Source organism: Patiria miniata, unplaced genomic scaffold (genome assembly GCF_015706575.1).
Source record: "Patiria miniata isolate m_02_andy unplaced genomic scaffold, ASM1570657v1 HiC_scaffold_18, whole genome shotgun sequence".
Taxonomy (NCBI): domain Eukaryota; kingdom Metazoa; phylum Echinodermata; class Asteroidea; order Valvatida; family Asterinidae; genus Patiria; species Patiria miniata.
Window position 1 is genome coordinate 14,282,548 of NW_024037056.1, and position 18,592 is coordinate 14,301,139.

The 18,592-nt window shown below is 39.1% G+C and overlaps 1 protein-coding gene across 1 annotated transcript in view; it reads right to left on the reverse strand.

Annotated features, from left to right (window-relative positions):
* Positions 1–18,592, reverse strand: part of LOC119724764 (adenylate cyclase type 3-like) — a 40,612-nt gene that overhangs the window by 13,119 nt on the left and 8,901 nt on the right. The window contains exons 3-5 of the mRNA XM_038195970.1: positions 10,246–10,395; positions 6,374–6,492; positions 688–799 (exon numbers count right to left, since the gene is read on the reverse strand). Coding sequence (XP_038051898.1) covers positions 688–799; positions 6,374–6,492; positions 10,246–10,395 — 381 coding nt within the window. The remainder of the gene's footprint in view (positions 1–687; positions 800–6,373; positions 6,493–10,245; positions 10,396–18,592) is intronic.

The window sequence follows — 18,592 nt, forward strand, 5'->3', positions numbered from 1 at the left end:
GTCCCGTGCAAACTATAAGTGGCTCGGCTCCTTAATCTTACAGAATCCAACAAAAAACCTACAGTTGGATTTTAAAAGATCTGAGGAGAGTTGAGGTTATTATTAGAGACTACTCATCGGACGTATAGCAATCCACCAGCACTCCATTATTATAATTCAGAGTGCACCATTGTCGTCCGTAAAACAACGAACAGAAAAACAAACTGTACGAGGATTAATGAGGCCTCGGTCTAATGGGTAATGGCATTCTTGGGGATCCGGGACGTCCCAGTTTCAAATTAGCGATATATCTTTTAGAGGCTGCTAGCAAAAGCCCAATATATTAGAAAAACGCTTGCCTAATGGTACAAGCAAATTTTTTCTATGGGCTCTCTGCAAAGTGAGCATCCTTCTACCTGATGAATCAGGCGCGAAATTACACCATCGATCTAACTTGAATTTACGAAGTCAGCAATCTGCAGAAAGCTGGAGTAATTCCTGCATCCACTCCTGAGCTTTCACTGCAGGCGTTACGTGTCCTCGCTCGGTCCATTGGATGATCTCGTTTGGTTCGTATAATGTCCGCGTTTAGTTCGCTCTATGTCATCGTTTTTGTTCGTTAGACACATTACCATAAAATCAATATACTCTATGCAAGTGATGCAGAATAATATTTTCAATTCGGATAAAATGACACGGCACTCTTACCTCGGCAAGTTTGTCGAAATTTGCGAATAAGGCATTAAGCGTCTTGACCAGTTCCTTGGCTGACATCTTTGAAGACATGGCCGTAAAGCCAACAATATCAGCAAAGAGGATGCTGGAAAAAATGAGGAGGTATAAAGAATAAACGAATGAATATATAATTATTTTATGAATATATGACAGTGTTAAAATCGAGTCCACAACAACTCCATTACGAATCCTTCCATTCACATATACAAGTCTTCATAAGTCCAGTCACAAGTAACTGGGTGATTAACAGATAGAAAGAAATGCCTACAATCATGTTCAATTCATTTAAATAGCTTGAAGGGCAAATCCAAATGTTGAATTTACATCACATCGACTCAAATTCCATCTTATGAATGGTTTGGTTTCCAGTACCCGCTGCTATATCAGATTCGAACCAGCCAGCCGACCCAGGCAAGCTCCGTGGTCGAGTGGTAAGACGTCTGCTCAAGGAAGCAGGAGGTCGTGGGTTCGAGTCCCACCCGAGTGTTTTTTCCCTCAATCATTTGGGACAACACTGAGTTAAATTGTCAGTGTTTTTAAAAATACGTCTGTGAAGGGCCAAACCAAATATTGAATTTGAATACCTTGTAAAATTCATTTGATTTAAGACAGGACTGGACTGCAACACCGATATATGACTGTATGACTGAGTTAATATTTGAAATGTGAATATATGAATATGTAATAAAAGAAAACATGAATAATGATTAATGTATTAATACATTTGAAAAATTATATAAATATATAAATATAGAGATAACTAACATGACTATACACATTTTTTGTAGCTCAGTTTGATATTGTAAAGATACATGATGTTGACGCTGCAGTATTCGTGTGCTTTCAAGGGCATGGGTTACGTAGAACGCAAAACGTCTTATTGTAATCGTAATGCAATTGTGAAAGCAAGATACTCGTCGCCATTATCCCGAGGAGAAATTAAATTAATTTGAGGACTGCAGATTAAGCGAGCAGTCAAAGTGAGCCATCAGCTTGTATGACGCAGTTCTATAATTATAAATGATTTTTTTTATATAAAAATGACAAACATAGCATTGCTTAGACTTCTGTTGAGAGAATGGCAAAATAAATTCGTTGTCTAGCCGTAGAGAAAAGAAATTGAGAGTTGTCTGATCTTTATGTGAATATGAAGCATTCCCATTGCCTCCCGGTATCACATAAAGGTTACAATTCTCTTTGAGGAAAATACTGGTGAAAGTACGTTCACTTTATCATGTTCATGTCTTACTTAATCTTTATGATATCATCGATCATCTCTTTAATGTTGGTGTTGATATATTTCTTTACTAGACTTTTCATCACCCCACTTTAAAAGGCTATGGTAAAAAATATGGTAAAAAATGGCCGGTCGCATACCCTGAAGAGAAATCCCTGTAACAGTCACTGATATTTGTGTCCGTCTCCATGAAGGACGGTCTTCAAAATGAAGACGCATGTGTTTCCATTTCAAGTCAGTGACACGATCCGTTCTTCCCACAGCGACTTGGGGCACTTAGACGGAAACACAGCTGAACACGGCACAAAGGTTGTCTTATAACAGCCCCCCTCCCCCCGCCTCGCTGAAGGCAAAATATGAAATGTCAATAAACGAACCCAACTGACCCTTTTTAAACTGACGAAAGCCTCAAAGATCAAAAAAAAAAGAAGGGGAAAAAAACCACACGATTGACAACCCGACGAGCACATGGGTTAAATTGCTTTTCTCGCACCGGTGCATTTTAATTATTTTGGGGCGCGAATTCGATTGACTTTGAGTTGACCTTGCCAAAATATCGATGACTTTTTTTTGGTACTTGACTATTGTTCCATGCAAGCCTTTGATTTTTGACGAAAAAAAGATAAATATTAAAAAAATTCAGCGACAACGGCAATAAATCCGAGTGGTATTACAATTAGGGAAACATCCTTCCACATGGAACCTTCTTGATATAGTTATTTAATTTTCCAATTGTTCGTGGAAAATTGTTTTGAGTTACCGATAAATGTGATATTGTTTTACGTCACTAGGCAGAATTTGACGTATGGATTATGATTTTTATAAAATATATTTTGCATGAGCTGCCAATAATTTATTCTGTAGACTGAAACGATTCGTTTTTCCAACCACTAACCGCGATAACTAGACCAACATCACAATTGATTAAATCATCAGGAAATTGATTTCATTAGCAGAGTGGAAAGCATGCCCATCTGATCTCAAGATAAACAAGATTAACGTAACTGACCATCAAGGGCACGTGACATTTTCTTGATTCATTATATGGCCATATTTTCAATGTTAATTGTATATATCTCAGTTGTTCGTCATCGATCTATTTAAATTATCTTTTATTAACAGAGTAAATGTATGCTTGGGGGTGTTATTATCAGCATCCAGTTCCAATTGGTCTTAAACAGAATGTTTAATACCGACCAAGCACATATTTATTTCCATTCTTAACGCAGACAAAGAAAGCACTTTCGAAGAACGTGAGTTTCTGTTTCTGTATGTATTAAATATGTGTTCATCCAGTATCAAATAAAGTTCTACACCAGTTTGAATAGATGAACAGGAATGTTTGAAGTAACTAACCTTTACATGCCTCTCCTTCAAAAGCATTGAAAATATCAATGGTATAATGCAAAAGAATTCAATTCAAGCTGTTTCGTTATAACCGGACGTGTGGATGTTGATTTTGCCTTAATTGTTATTCATAAGGTAGAAGGCATCCGAAGAAAAAAGACATACATGTACGTTAGCATACAAAAACAACTACTGGTTTTCAGAAAACCTTGAAGCATTTGCTAAAATTAGAAAAATGTCTCGAGAGGCCACATTTTCACCACACAACAATGAAATGTTACTCAAGTTGGATTCCCCATCGATCTCAACACCATTAAGGCAGAAGTAATATGGATGTTTAATTGTCTTCTACTCACGCTACCAAGCTTTCAATTCCACAATGAATTCATTACAAAAAAGCCTGCCCTGTCTTCCACGATAAGATGTCTGTTGTGTCTTCCTCCCCTCTTAAGATTAATTGACATTTTAGAATTCTCTTGCTTGACAGACTCCAACAGGACACTTAGACGGCTGGTTGATGTTTTCGAAGGCTTCCCTTTGCGTGGGGTCTGAAATGAAAGCTCTCCCAAATCGGCAGACTTGTTTTCTTTTTCGTGAAGGGGTGAGCGTTTAAGGTGGTAAAATCGACGTGTGGTCGATGCTACTGCACCTGTCTCGGCTCCCGGAGTCATATGAGATCAGGGTATAGTCCCATCACCTCGGCAGTATTCTGTAAAGCTGGTAAGCAAAATATAATGCTTAGCTGACTCATGTGCTAAGCATAATTCAGCGTAAAATACTCGTATATTCACTCCCTAACAGTTCGGCTGTAGCCTACATGTTATTGCTAAGAAAATAAGTTCTGCTTTAGCAAGTTTCTTTGGTTAGCTCCGTTCAATTGGACCCTAGGTAAAATTGCAAGAAAGTTCTAAGCAAATGTAGGCGCTTAACGAGATATCTTCGAGAACCACTCATTCGTAATACAAACTGTATGGCATTTAGGCTGGTGGCCTATGTTTTGCCCTGCAGTTATTTTCCGTGCTTGGTGAAATTCTGATTTCAAACAGAACATGCAATTGGCAAATAGTTTTTTTAAGTTTGGGCTGACAAACTAGGACTGCTAATGACCAAGACTGCCGATGGATTTTTTTTTTTAACTAAAAGAGGTAGTAACGCACAGTAATCACCCAGCGTACAAATACTTTATCATTTGTAAGTGCAGATATGACTTGTGTTTAATTCTTAAAGTACATATCGAATTACAAGTGCACCAATTCTTCTGAGCATCATTTTTCAGCATGCATGCAGTTCCTTGTGGAATGAAGCTTGCTATTCTGTTTTCTTGCCCAACATTTTTGGTGATATCCAACAAATGCTACTGATGAGTTCAAATAGATGTCAATGTAACCATGAGGGTGCATTTAACATGTTGCTACGTTATCTGAACATGCGTGTCTGTGGTTATTAGGTTGCTGTGATTGCTCATTCCTTGGTATATTTCTATCACTTCACCTTTGGACAGCAGCAGAAACTGCGTCTGAACGACTTGGCTACGGCTGAAATTACATATGCACCTATGGAAGCGGCAGAAGCCACTGCCCACAGACCCGTGTGCTGCGGCCGGCCGCAGCCACGTTATTTTGACACGGCCCATGACTCATTCTGAAGTTGTCAAGCGAGGCTTGTTAATAAACTAGAATCTAGGCCATCTGGGTTTATTTATGGTGGCAGTAAAATCAATTTTGGTGCAACCTCTTTGGTAAGAGTGTGCGCAGTTCCAGAAGAATGTTGTTCATTTTGCTCAGACCTGTCAAATAATGAGGTTGTCATGCTTGACTGACGTACAGCATTCTTACTTAATTGTTTGTTCTTCTTACGCCTGCTTATGTACAATACTCAACATCTAATACCATATACCACACAACATGATTTCTACAACATATACCACTTAGATATATTCTATAATAGATACCACTTAATCAGAAATACAATACTATATACATAGATACAACACCTATTAAATACAATTTTTCGTTGACAGCACAATGAGTTTTTGGTTAAATTGCTGAAGATAAATTGCTTGTCTAAGTGTTTGATTTCTCTCTAAATTCCGTCACTTCTGCGCGCGCTGTTCTTATTGGTGTCATTTGCAGCTTGTTTTCACTTATTTATGCTAATGCATAAATACTCTGTAAAGGGTCGAAACGTCAGGTCTCTAAAATTAATGATGTTCAGGTCAGTTCCGCTTATGAGTAGTTTGTGGTAGCTTTTCAGTTCTCATGTTTACTCGCTTCTTTGTGTTCTTTGCGTTGAATGCGTGAGCAGTGCTCTTGTAGGGAATGTTTACCATCAGGCTCCGGTTTGCACAGGTTTCCAAGGTAACACATAGAAGGAGACAATCAGCGAGAGGCAATTTACCTCCGAGCTCATTGTCAACCATGTTGTGGATAGGCTAGATAGATGCAAGGCGTCTTCTTATTCCCTCTGCCTCATGTTCCTCTGTGCGTGTTCTTATCAACTTGCATAATAAGAGGCTGTTAATGTAATTACTTTGACGAATGAACCACTTGTGAGCATGCGCAACATTTAGCTGTGGTCCATGCCATGTCATATCGTACTATCCACACAACACTTACATGTACTTTTAGACGTCGTCATGTTGATAAATACTTAAGGTGTATTGCAAGGTGTCTGGTAAGGTGAAGATTGTGTTGGTTTTTCTTCAATGTGTACTTTAAGGCGACAAACAAAATGAGAATCCATAAGGTGGAACCGCGCTCACGTGCATTTCGCACCTGTTCTCCGGTTCGTACGTGCGACGTCATTTCAACTTAAACCACGCCCACTACACATGGAATAGTATTTGAATCAGTGGAACAAGAAGTGGTAAAAAGTGGCGTGTTTAGCCAATGGGCGCTAGTAACGGTGGTGCATGCGCGTGTATGACGCAGTCACTTACGAACCGTCTTAAAGTCGAGACGCACGCGCTGTTTTGTAACCCTATTGGTCGAATGAATGTTGAGCGCGCGTACCACCGGCGTACGCGAGCGTGGTACCACCTGTTCTGCCCTTATTTGGTATACCTAGACTCCTTACCTGACGTTTTCGTGCCTCTGGATGTAGATTCTGTTGAATTGTCCTTTGTTAACTGTGCCCATGTCTTCCATCATGTCGTCAGCAACGTGTTTGGGAAGTACAGACAGCAAAAGCTCTTCCTGATATGGAGAAAAATATGAAGAGAAAACATTAACATAACTCTTGAGATAATTTGAGATAATTCAAGAAACCAAGTCCAAAAAGTAATGACCAAGTCTGTCTTTCTTTTATATCACAAAATAATCTGTTTGGATTGCATTGCATTGCTATAACACACGACATCGGTAATATTTTTCACCATCGCACAAACATATGGCGCTTCTTTCTTCTGTCCTTTCCTTTCTTCTGTCCTTTCCTTTCTTCTTCTCTCTTTCTTTTGATTTAATTTGTAGCACAAATTTCCTGCAGGCATAAATAGATTACATCTGGCAAAAATATTGTATGGAGGACTCCGGTATATCATTCGTTGACTTCAAAGGCATTGCAATGGCTAACACATCGCACTGGAAAATATGCGATTTATTCAAATCTAACATTATGTATTGTAAATGTATTGTTATAATTTGTAATTTTAACTTTTCATAAAAAAAACTCTTTTTAAAATTAATTTGTCCATTTAATATTCGTTTTTCATCTGTACATTGACACACAAGTCAACTGTAATAATTATAGTAATCCTTTGATTTTAAATATTTTCTTCCTTTTTTTAATAACCAACCCTCTCTTTCCTTCGATTGAATAATTGATTTAATCTTCGTTTTTGTCTTCTCAGTTGACTCGGAAAGTCAAATCTCTCAGTTGATTTCCAGTGAATCTTGTTATTTTCTCAGGATCCTCGACCATCATTGTTCAAGTTGAATACCTTTACAGACTGTTGATTCTTATCTTCAAGGTAGTGATTGACTCGAGATACGATACTTTAAGAATCATCCCTTGCATGCCAAAGAAGTAAATTCTCTCTTTGATTGCAGCATGGTGCGTCTCTCATCCATTCAAAGCCTATCAATTTCCTTTGTGTACACCAACCGCCCATCATTAGATTGCCTTGATGGCTTTTGAATGTAAAATCCATCCACTTTCTACGTCGAATGCAAATTAATTGAAAACGAAGAAGTCTACAGCTGATTGTGTATAGCCGTAACATTGCCATAACATTTTAACAGTTTCTTATGGCGTTTGTTTCTTACTCTTCCATAATTAATAATGTTACTTGATAATGTTACCTGATCTCAGGTTGGTTTTGTATAGTAAAAAGGTAAACGTTTACTTCGAATTTTGTTTTCACTACACTTGGTATAAACCATGTCTTTCCAACTTTACATACTATCATTTTCGGATTTTATATTTATTTAATGCAGTCTCTGTGGCCGTCTTCGACCAAGCTTACAGCCAGGTCTTCGAACCCTTTAGCAGACACAAGGTTTCTGATTGTAATTTTGTGGCAGGTTGGGGAAATTCTACTAGGAGAAAAAAAATTTCGTCACGGAATTCATATTATCAAGCAGTGTGTTGTCGTTCCAGGCTTGGGGGAAAATTCGCAAGCTTTCTCGGTTGGGAATCGAACCCAGACCCGTCCAAGCAACTCGCAACCCTGCGTGATACTTAAAGGTCCATCCATGCCGACCTCTCGTTCAGCGTTCGGCATTATGCATTCTTGTTCGCTCAAACGTTCGCAAGTGTTTTGGCTGAGACGTTTTGATCTCTCTTCAACCGAGTGTGGATGAATTTATCCGGCGGTTGTTGCACTCTTTTTCCTCAGGAGAAAAAAAACCTCAAGGACTTTTGCTAGTTCGTCATTGGCAAGGCACGTATCACGACGAGCGATCTTTACAAAACCGTCCCTCATCCGTTGTTGACTCTCGATCAGAAACCTTACCCTTGTCACCGATAAGGTCAGCAGACACTTTGCTAACGGGCTTTACATACAGTAGTAATAGTAATAGAAATCTGCGGACACGATCCTGCGATTTCTTGGTCAAATGTAGTGTAAAAATGGATCCACGGATACAGTGTTAATGGGCGGAGAATCTTCCGTCTTCGTGTTTCTTATAATTTCCGCGGAACGCAATGACGCCGGGAATTTATTTCTCTCCATCAATGTACGCAGCTCGCCACGCAATAATTGCGGAATTGCAATTTATTGGAATCTAAATACGGACCGCGTATTCAACAGAAGTAAAAAGAAATATCTCAAGATAGAAATTTAATATAATTTTAGAGGAGCGCAGAAGACGCAAATTGCTTACGCAAGAAAGTCGGCTTTCAGTGCTAGCGGTATCTTTGGTTAATGCAAGTCTAAATTGTTTTGTCTCCGTATTTTTAACAGTGGAGTCGAATGAAATCAGGTGGTCACAATCACTTTTTTTTTTTAAATAATGTCTTATTTTTCTCGTGAATTTAAAAATTACCCGTTCAGAATACCACGGCTTTATCCTTCAGAAACTGATGTACCACGTTTTTTTAGAGAAATAAAAAGGATCCTCTATTTTGGAGCTTGGTTCGACCTTTAAAGGTAATTATTGATCAATAAGTTTCCTCAATATCACTCACTTTAGTCGGCAATAAGTCATGACATTGGCATCACGAGACAGTAACTTCACTATATTACGTTTGATATGCACTCATATAGCCGTAAAAACAAATTTTCTTTGTAAAACGACACCTGTATGTTTACTTTCCTTTGCAATTACCAACTTTATCCAAACGTGAGTGACCTCACGATCGCTTCTTTAATTCCCTCTGCCATCGAAATATATAAATAATTTTAAAAACATAACAAAAAACACGTGAAAGGAAATATACAGATCCGGCCCTGGTAATAGTAAACACCGTGACTGACGAAGTTAATCAGAAGCGGAACAATATACGCAATGCATGCAGTGCCTTTTGTGTCTGTAATTAAGTTCCCTGTCAGTCGATCGTCTAAAAGTCACGTAGGATCTACCTGTTTGTCTTTGTTGCATCGGTTCTGTTTTTTTTTGATATAACGTTGTTCTTTATTGGATGGATCTCGCCGGGCCATTAATCCGACAGCCACAATAATAGGTGCCGTTAAATTAGCTGGCACACTCGAGGGCGGGTGGAGGTCGTACGCGTTGTTGAATCTGAGATGCGCGCGTACATTTGCATGTTGCAAACACCTGGGGGTTGGTTAGAGAAGCACGCGGAGCGCGCGCCGTCGATCTGCACGCGCGCGCTTCATCACCTAATAATGCTCAAGAACGGTGAATAAATCCCCTTCATCTGATTGGTGGGTCGTTGATCACGTGTCATTGAATTATTTCTCCCAACACACGGCGCGGCCGCACTGCGCGCCAAAAATTGAAGTTCCATTCCACGATAAAGAGAATTTCATTATATGGCCACTCTTTTGGCGGCTCTGATCAAATCACATGACGAGGATTTATTCAGGTGTTGTATAATGAATGTTTCGCATTCGTTCAATGCAAAGGATAATTTCACTCGGTGACAGCTGTCGCATGTTCTATTCCACTCGGCTTCGCCTCGGTCACCTCATGAAATTATTCTTACCATTGCACTCACAAACATTCATTATTTGTATACCATTCTATCTTGTGAAAACAAAGCAATATATATTGATTTTTTTTATGTGAAAGGCAGAGCTGTTTCGACACTTGTTCCCCTGTACTTTGAAATTGTTATCGCAAAACCATGTTTGATATTTTGCGTCTCTTGTCAATCTTTAACGAATTTCATACAATTCATAAAATATCTATCCATAAAATAAATAACACGGATGTTTACTTTCAAGAGAATGATAAAACCTAGCTCATTGCTAATAAAAAGGAAAAGGTATGCACCAAATGGAGAGGAAATTATTCTCATCATCATAATGCCATTGAATAATTTACCTGTTGTGTGCTTTGTTCTTGCAGCGTGAGCTTGATCTCTAGAGCCGCCTTGGTTTCCACGAACGCTCGCCTCTGCTTCCGATCAGCCATCAGGAACACGATACAGCCCACGATCATTGAGCATGCGTACATCATCAAGTTGGCTGCAAGCTGCGGGGGGTAAGTGGAAGACAAGGGAAAGATTACCATGGTAACGCATTTGGCAATGAGGCGTGAAACCCTTAGCAACAGGTTGACTCTGGATTCCACGATTCGTCCTTGGTATAAAATGGCATTTAGTATTCTGGAGCGGTGGTACGTCAGGCACGCATTTAGACCAACTTGATCTTGCACAGGGATGTATTCTGCGTGCCCTAAGAGGCAAATAGATAACATGTAGCTTGTACTGGCGGGTTAGTATCGTCACTGATATTGTGTTAATGACCACCGTCATAATTTTGTTTCATTATTAAACTTCGAAAATGAACATCAGTCGATTCAAGAGCAAAATGTTCACATTGATTATTATGTAACCACTAACATGTGAAATATGCAACTGTGCAATACTCTCGCATTTTGGTGGTAGCATTAGTCGTCAAAACAATCATAAAGAGACGGGTTGAGTGAATGAACTTTTTTTCTATAGCGAGGATGGGATGATTTTAATATCCGTTACCAGATCGATTCCAACATCTTGTCTTTTACAGATGCAATCATTAAAATGATCTTAAAACAAAGGTCGGTTTCGTTAATTGCAATGTCCAGTTGAAAATGTAGTTGTCTTATATATCTTTTCAACGCTTTGATTCCAATATCCTAAATTAATCCCGAATCAAATGAACAGCACATCTCGTCACTTTAAAAACGTTGGCCTAATTTTGTCTTCATTTTTCCCCATCTTTCCCGGACTGTTTATGGTCCTGCCCACGAAAAGTGCAATTAATCTCTATCGAGAAGACAGCAAAGCATCACTGTTTGCAGCCGTCCATTAGACAGAAAGACATAAATGGAAAGTCAACAACTTTCCAAGCTCCGTGATTATTGCTCTGCACATCGCTGTCATGCCTGCTGATGCATAATACGTTAAGCTACCACTCAGTGTAATGGTCCTTACAGCATCATGAAAAACCTCTTTGGCTAAAGACAGGTGTTTTAGTTGGTACCTGGCATTAAGCACCATCGTAGAGATGTTGAGGATTATGTTTAGTTGTGAGGATTGGTAAACATTTCATGCAAATATCTCTTAGTTTTCATATTGGCAAGGCGACATTTAACAGCTGGGTTGAGAGGAGTAATTGAGGAAAATGCCTTACTCAAGGGCACAACACGCATGGACACGGCGGGGCTCGAACCCACAATCTCACGATCATGAATCCTATGATCCACCGCTAGACCACAGTCCAGGGCCCATAAGCACTTTTGAGGACACTTCGCAGAGCAGGACTCTCTTAAACCTCATGTCTATCGTGCTTACGGAGAGATTGCAATCAGTTTAGGTTTTGTTTCTTTCTTTAGATGGATAACATCATTAACGTCAATATCAGACTCAAAATGAAATTGAAAAACACTACTGACAGAAGACTGGATTAGCGTCTATTATGAATTGTTGTCTAGAGCAGTGAGGAGAAAAGGTACAACCGCTTAACAGTGATTCGTAGTCTCGCATCAGCCTTTGGTACGTTCCTGACGGGAAAACAAGATTTCCTTTCTGAACGGTTACTGACCGAGGTAATCCTTGTCAGATTTGAAAAAATATACTTAAGTAGAAGGTCGTAAATTCTTCCTGGATTTCAGCTGTTGACAGACAGTTTTCAACACACTCAGCATTTGCCTTTTAAGCCTTACACGTGTGTCATTTGTTTTTAAGATGGGTTTTGCCCTACGTGTTTTGCAAACACTGGATACTCAGTGTTGGCCGAGTGCCTGTGAGGGAAAAAAAAATACTCGAATGGGACTCTAACCCACGACCTCCTGTTTACTAGAGCAGACGTCTTACCAATCGACAACCGATAAATTGCCGGGATCTTTTTGTAGCTCTGTTTTGCAAGGATAAGTATGCGTATATGCACCATAATTATACGAATTGCCTATTAGTAAAAGAGTGACTCTTTCTAAAAAAGCGTTACTATTTCTCTGAACCCCTTCCCCCTGTTCTAAGAAGAATAAGAGGGGTGATTATTCGACGTTTCGGGCAGTATGCTCTTAACGTCACAACGGGAACGCCTACACTTTTGAGAGGGAGACCATTGTATAGATAGGAGGGGATTCAATGAGGACTCTACTGTGAAATTTTGAAGTGCCTAGTAACTTTTTCGAGATGGTTGAGCCAAACCTTTTCGGAGATAAAATATATTTTTGGTACTTTTTTTTTATCGAGCTCTCCGATCTAAAACGTCCGTATCCTTAAGCTCCGGAGATGCATTTCCGGCCTTAATGTGCTTCCGGCTGAGGTACATTAAGTAATTACTGTATGGACCGATAGGGATGTCTGACTGGCATTTGCAGACCGAGGTAGAATAAACAAGACCTGTTCTTCTGTCACTCGCAATTACTGTACTGTGACTATAGCCGAGAAAAACAACCTCCAAACCGAATGCTATTTCATATTTTTGCTCTTCAGATAATACACCTGTCACAACGTATTTGGTTTGTGTGTTTGATTGATTGATTGGTTAGTTGGTTCTTGCGTCTTCTTTGTACCTATCTCATTGACTGACTTACACAAAGTCTTGTGACTTGGTTTCTTTACGAGGTTTGTTTAGTCTTGTTTTCATTTTTTTTTTCGTGTCTGGTTCCTAGTCACCAACACGTACCATGTCTATGATCCAACGTCCCTCAGCCAGCCTCATGTTTGGTTCCCTGACTTTATTGGTTAGTACAGTCATTGTTGAAAGGGCCCAAATGTACTGATGTATTTTTTTTTAAATACAATCCTTGAAAATGCACCTTTGTGTCCCATTTAACCTTATTTTCAATTTTCATTGTGCCATTTTCAAGGGTAGTTTGGTTCCTTGAAATGCGAATTTCCATATTCTTTAGCAAAAGTGTGATGTCAGTTTATACAGAACCTTCAATGTCACTGCAATTTCGGCACCAATAGTTGCCAGCATTTGGGATATTTTGCTGTCGTACATTTTCTTGCCGGGTGATTCGTTGTTTCAGTATAGGACAGTAAGCAATGAGCAAACCTTTCTCACAAGTGTTTTCAATGAGCAAAGTTTTGGGTTCACAATTTGAAAAGAAAATCACTAATTTATAAGCAACAGCGCTCTCAGTTGTCAGCAAATAATAAACAATTTAAAATGCTTAAAAAAAAAAATCAAATTGACCAAAAAGGGTCGTCAAATAGTTGTCATACATTCAAGAGGTGTAGAAAGTTGCACAAAATATGTTCCCAAGTAAAATTCATGTCGTGGTTCCTTTAACAGAAATTCATGTGCCATCATTTATTACTTATTACCAGATGTAAGATATAACCACTGCCATCGATGTTATATGGCGTCAGTTTGCGAGAGTGGCTCCATGCAACACAATGCCACACAGCGTCAATATCAATTGTCAATTTCTCCAAATGAAATTATTTTTTTTTAAGAAGGGGACTGCCTTGCCTTTACATCACGCAATGTTTTAAATGGGGCTGTGCCACAATGGCATCGTATTCGATTGAATCTGCCCATTGTTGGAGACTTGAAGAGTCGGGAAGCCATTCTCATTAATCTGGGTTTTTATTGCCGAAGAGAAGTGATTACATTATGTGACGTCAGGACAATATATTGTTTCATTGGACGGTGGATTTTGATTTCTTTTTGTCCAGTCCGGACATCGAAACACGCGCAATTAAGAATCGTTCTCATTCAAACCTATGACAGAAAAATCAAATCACGCCCATCGAAAAATCGTCCAACCGCACATACACTGCTTGCGTAAGTGCACAATGGCCGATCCTGCTGATGAAAACTGACAGGAAACGGGAGTACTCGTCCCTTGTTTTGTGCATTAGACTCGTCCAAGGTAGAATCAACAAGAAATACCACCGGTCCTGCCACTTTAAATTGCTCGACCTATCTTCTCTGAGAGCCGCCAATTAGATTACGATCTTAAAGGGGCAGTCGGCGTTAATAGTCCAGACCTGAGATATTTTCTCTACAAACAGAAAAGTCCATTATTGTATTCTCTGACGCATAACTACTGACATACCTCGGATGGGGACCTTTCAGGGAGGTGGTAAATGGATGTTTGCAAGCAGATCACTGGTTTGTGTCCTTGAGGAATCTACTTTATCGCAAGTATTTCTGGCAAACTGAAGTTTTTCCTTGGTTTTTGGTTTTATTTTCTACTGCAACAACGCACAGCTACATGATGAATCTGATGTCATCAAAAAGGAACTCGTTTGCTCTACAAAATGTGTCATTGTAAAAAAAAAACTCAAATTTTTCCCTTCTAAATCTTATTTCTTTTGTTTTCTTTTTCTTAAAACCTTTTTTGGCAACAGTTCGCCTTTATGATGCGACACTACTTATTAAGGAGGGTTTAGTCAATCTGTTGGTTTATTCTTTATCCATAGTGCACACATACAGCGCTTCATGTTTAATCTTTCCGTATATTTGATACGTTTTGTAGTTTTGAAATAAATAAATCATTAAATGAAATAAAAACCGAACCCGTACCTATGATATCTTTATAAGTAGACTATGTTCGTGGACACGCCCAATCGGGGAAATTCTGGATCTTGCACGATTCAATCAATTCCCTTGACTGCTTTTAATAATATTCTCCGTCCCTTTTGACATGACAGATTTGGCAATGGATAAATCATAAGGCTCCGAGTACCTCGAAGATGATAGCGTGATAAATGGGTCGTCTCATGGGGCAGGGAGGCTAGATTTATTAGGCGGAGTAGGTGGGTGATTTCGACGCAAGCTCCGGGAATTTATCAAATGCGAGGGGGCATTGCGAGACAGAACTACCGGGGAGGAAAACACTTTGGAAAGAACAGATTATTGATTGGTGGGATTTGTGCAAATGAGTTTTCAAAAAATGTGAAATCTTAAAGGTATCAGAAGCTAGCCGATCATACGGTAAACTTGTCATCAGATACAACAACCTGTATGCCGAATCGGCCTTTACCAAACACCTTTGATATTCCCCTAAAAGTCAAAATGCTCTTCTTCTTTTGTTAACCTTTTGAGACCGAATTTGGTAGAAACTAATAACGGATGAGTTTCTAAACAAACCTGATAGACATCACTTGTAAAATGGTAAATCTTTTAGAATTCTATTGAGGCCAACGCTGCGCGGCTCAAATATGGAATTGATCGGCGTCTGCATACCGGCACTAATTGTTTCAGATAAAATAGTTGTATTTTACCACATATTCATGTTAAAGCTGTGGGTGTGGCTAATATAATATTATGTGTCTCTTTCCTTGTCAATAAGAACATATCCTCAAATAATTTACGGATGTTAATGTGAATGTTAATGTATGACGGTGCCGGGCCAGTAATCGAGTTCGTGTTTTCGAGTCACATTACCGGGTACGCCGCTCGTCAACACCCTACGACCACAACAGCGCGCGCGCCAAGACTTCGGTCGTCATGGCAACAGCGAGTTCGGGACAACCTGTTGATCAATGGTTGGCAGGGCAACCGCTGTATTGGCACGGCACTTTTCTGTAATTAATTGAGCTCGGTGGCCGTGCAATCTACGGAATTGCATGGCATAAGAACGGAGACGCTCGCGGTCTCTTCCACACCAATAAATAAATTTGAGGTTCGTACACGTCATCAGCCGCCATTTTGTGAGGTAAGGATGCCAAGAAGAATGGATCTCCAAATCTCCATGGTATTGAATAGATAACTAGTCATATACGTTTTGGGAGAATTGAAAATGCCGTCGTTGGGATTGGGATCGATACTGATCAATACTGGGGTCGATACTAGAATCGGTTAAAATGTTGCTTTGGGCTGCTTGCACCATTTCTTGCAGTCTTGTGGGTGTGTATAAAAACGACGGTAGATTTGTGTTTGGGTAAAACCACATTCGATACTTTCATCTGGCTGTGTGAGATTAACATACGCAGAGGAAGATAGCGAATATGATTGAACCATCATGTGCCTTTCAGGCTATGGTCGCGTGCGAATTTCTTGATTAGACATATTATTGTCTATATCTTTGTCCATTAAAACTCCGTAAAATCAGTCTGACAATGATGCGAGCCGTAGCTTTGAAAGTCCGTTACGGACGCGACCTCAGAGTCGATTTGCATGAAATTGAAACTCCCCAGAGTCACGATTTATATTAATCCCGAACCGGATTGTGATGAAACTGTCATGGCACATTACTTGTTGGCATCCAGGCAAATGGAATGTTTTGCCTCAAAGGATGTCTGCACTTTTAAAATATTGATCTTTAAAAAATTATTAATCGTTTACATTTTTTCCCTGGCCGGATGCTATAAAGAAAATGTCCTTTCTCTTGCATGCTGCTTTGACGAAACTACAAATGGCATACACATATAAAAGTAGGCATTCGTGTAAGATTTTACTATTATCTATTTTAAATGTAGGTCTTGTTTTTGTAATTTTAAGTTTCATTGTTTTGACAGTGTTTTCTAAAATATCTAGTGTTTTTTACATTTAAGACTAATGTTTAATTCGAATTCGTACTTTTAATATTTTAGCTACTGTTCAAATTTTGTAATGCGCATTTGAACATTTTATGGTATATGCGCATAATAAATGCAATATTTATTATTTTTTATTTATTACCTGCAGCAATGGTTCCAACCTTATCACTGTTTAAAAAGACAGATGTTACCTTGGAAATGCGAAACTCGACAACATATTTCAAGATGTTAATGATGGTTTTTAACAAATCTTATTGTTTTCTCAAATACCTTATGTTCTATTTGATAGAATTCATGATGAGTTATTTCTAGTCTCTTTATGGCCTGCTTTTCGGAGTAGATACGTCTCGATTAAGTGGGCTGTGAGAAACGGAGCTTATACATGATATTTATACATGTCAACCATTGCATATTTCTTGCAACCACCTGCATATTCCAATATTCGTCCCGCCTGTTTGCCATGATGAAAGTCCGTCTCCTAATCCACTTCATACCAAAAAAACTATGAATACAAATTGGAAATTAACATTTCGAGGGCGGGTGTGGATGTTTGTAGAGTACTATGGCGTGATATTGTACATGCTTTATCCATTTTATAGACCCTTGGTATCACTGCATATGATACCAATTTCCGTGTGCCGTTTTAAGACGGCAGACCGAAGCAGGGTTATTGAAATAATCATACCAATTTAAATGCAGGCACGCATGCGAGTCGTAAGATATCAGTATCGCAATGGATAATGAGAATAAATTGACAGTGAAATGACAGACAAGACAAAGGAAAGCCAAGTAAAGCAGAGCTCCCAAAATTCTATTCCACTGATTCACAATGGCTAGTTTTATATAGCCCATTCATTGACGTTACAGAGTTAACCTATACGATAACACTGCCCGGATCACAAGTGACAGTGAGTCAGTGAGATTTAAAGAGGACTATGGGCTTGGACCAGCATTTTTTTTTTCGAAATAAATTACAAAGTTAGTGTGCTTTTGTGGTTTTTGTTATTTAACGATATCTCAACCATTATTGACAGCTTTTGGTTAACAATAAAGAAGGAAATAACTCGTTTTTTCTCCTGATAGTACGTATTGATCACCATAAATATCATATAGCTTTTTGTGGCCTTCTGGTAATAATTGAGAAAGGTGATTATTGAACTTACAGGCTCGCACGGGTAAAAATCGGTTTCATGAAGAAAAAAAAATCTGTGTCACGGTGAGGTTTATACTGAGGTGTTTTGGTGATGTACAGTGAGGTTCGGTTAGTCGTGGTGAGGTTTATAAGCGGGATGCATTGAGCCACGGCGGGTTTTTACATTAGGCCTAAAGTACGGTGATGTACATAGAGGCTTTTACATCAAGGTAAGGTCACGTGAGGTACCATGAGGATTTACAGCTAAGTGCCTTATATGATGAGGTTAGTTGTGGTTATACAGTGAGGTACAGTGGACAACTTAAGCTTTCTATAAGAGTTTTTGTCAATGACATAAAGTATGGTGTCCAAGAGAGGTACAGAGAATTTATAGCGAACTATTTTTACGATGAGGTTAGGTGTGGTTTTACAGTGAGGTAGAGTGGACGTTGAGGTTTTTATTATGAGTTGTTTCCCAGAAAAGTACAGTGAATGTTACAGTGAGGTTCAATGAGGTTTCTGCAGTAAGGTAGAGAGAGCTTTAATGTTACACCATCACGCGAATTACCTGGCTGTTTGTCGAAAAGGTGATAACGAATGTAAATTTACTG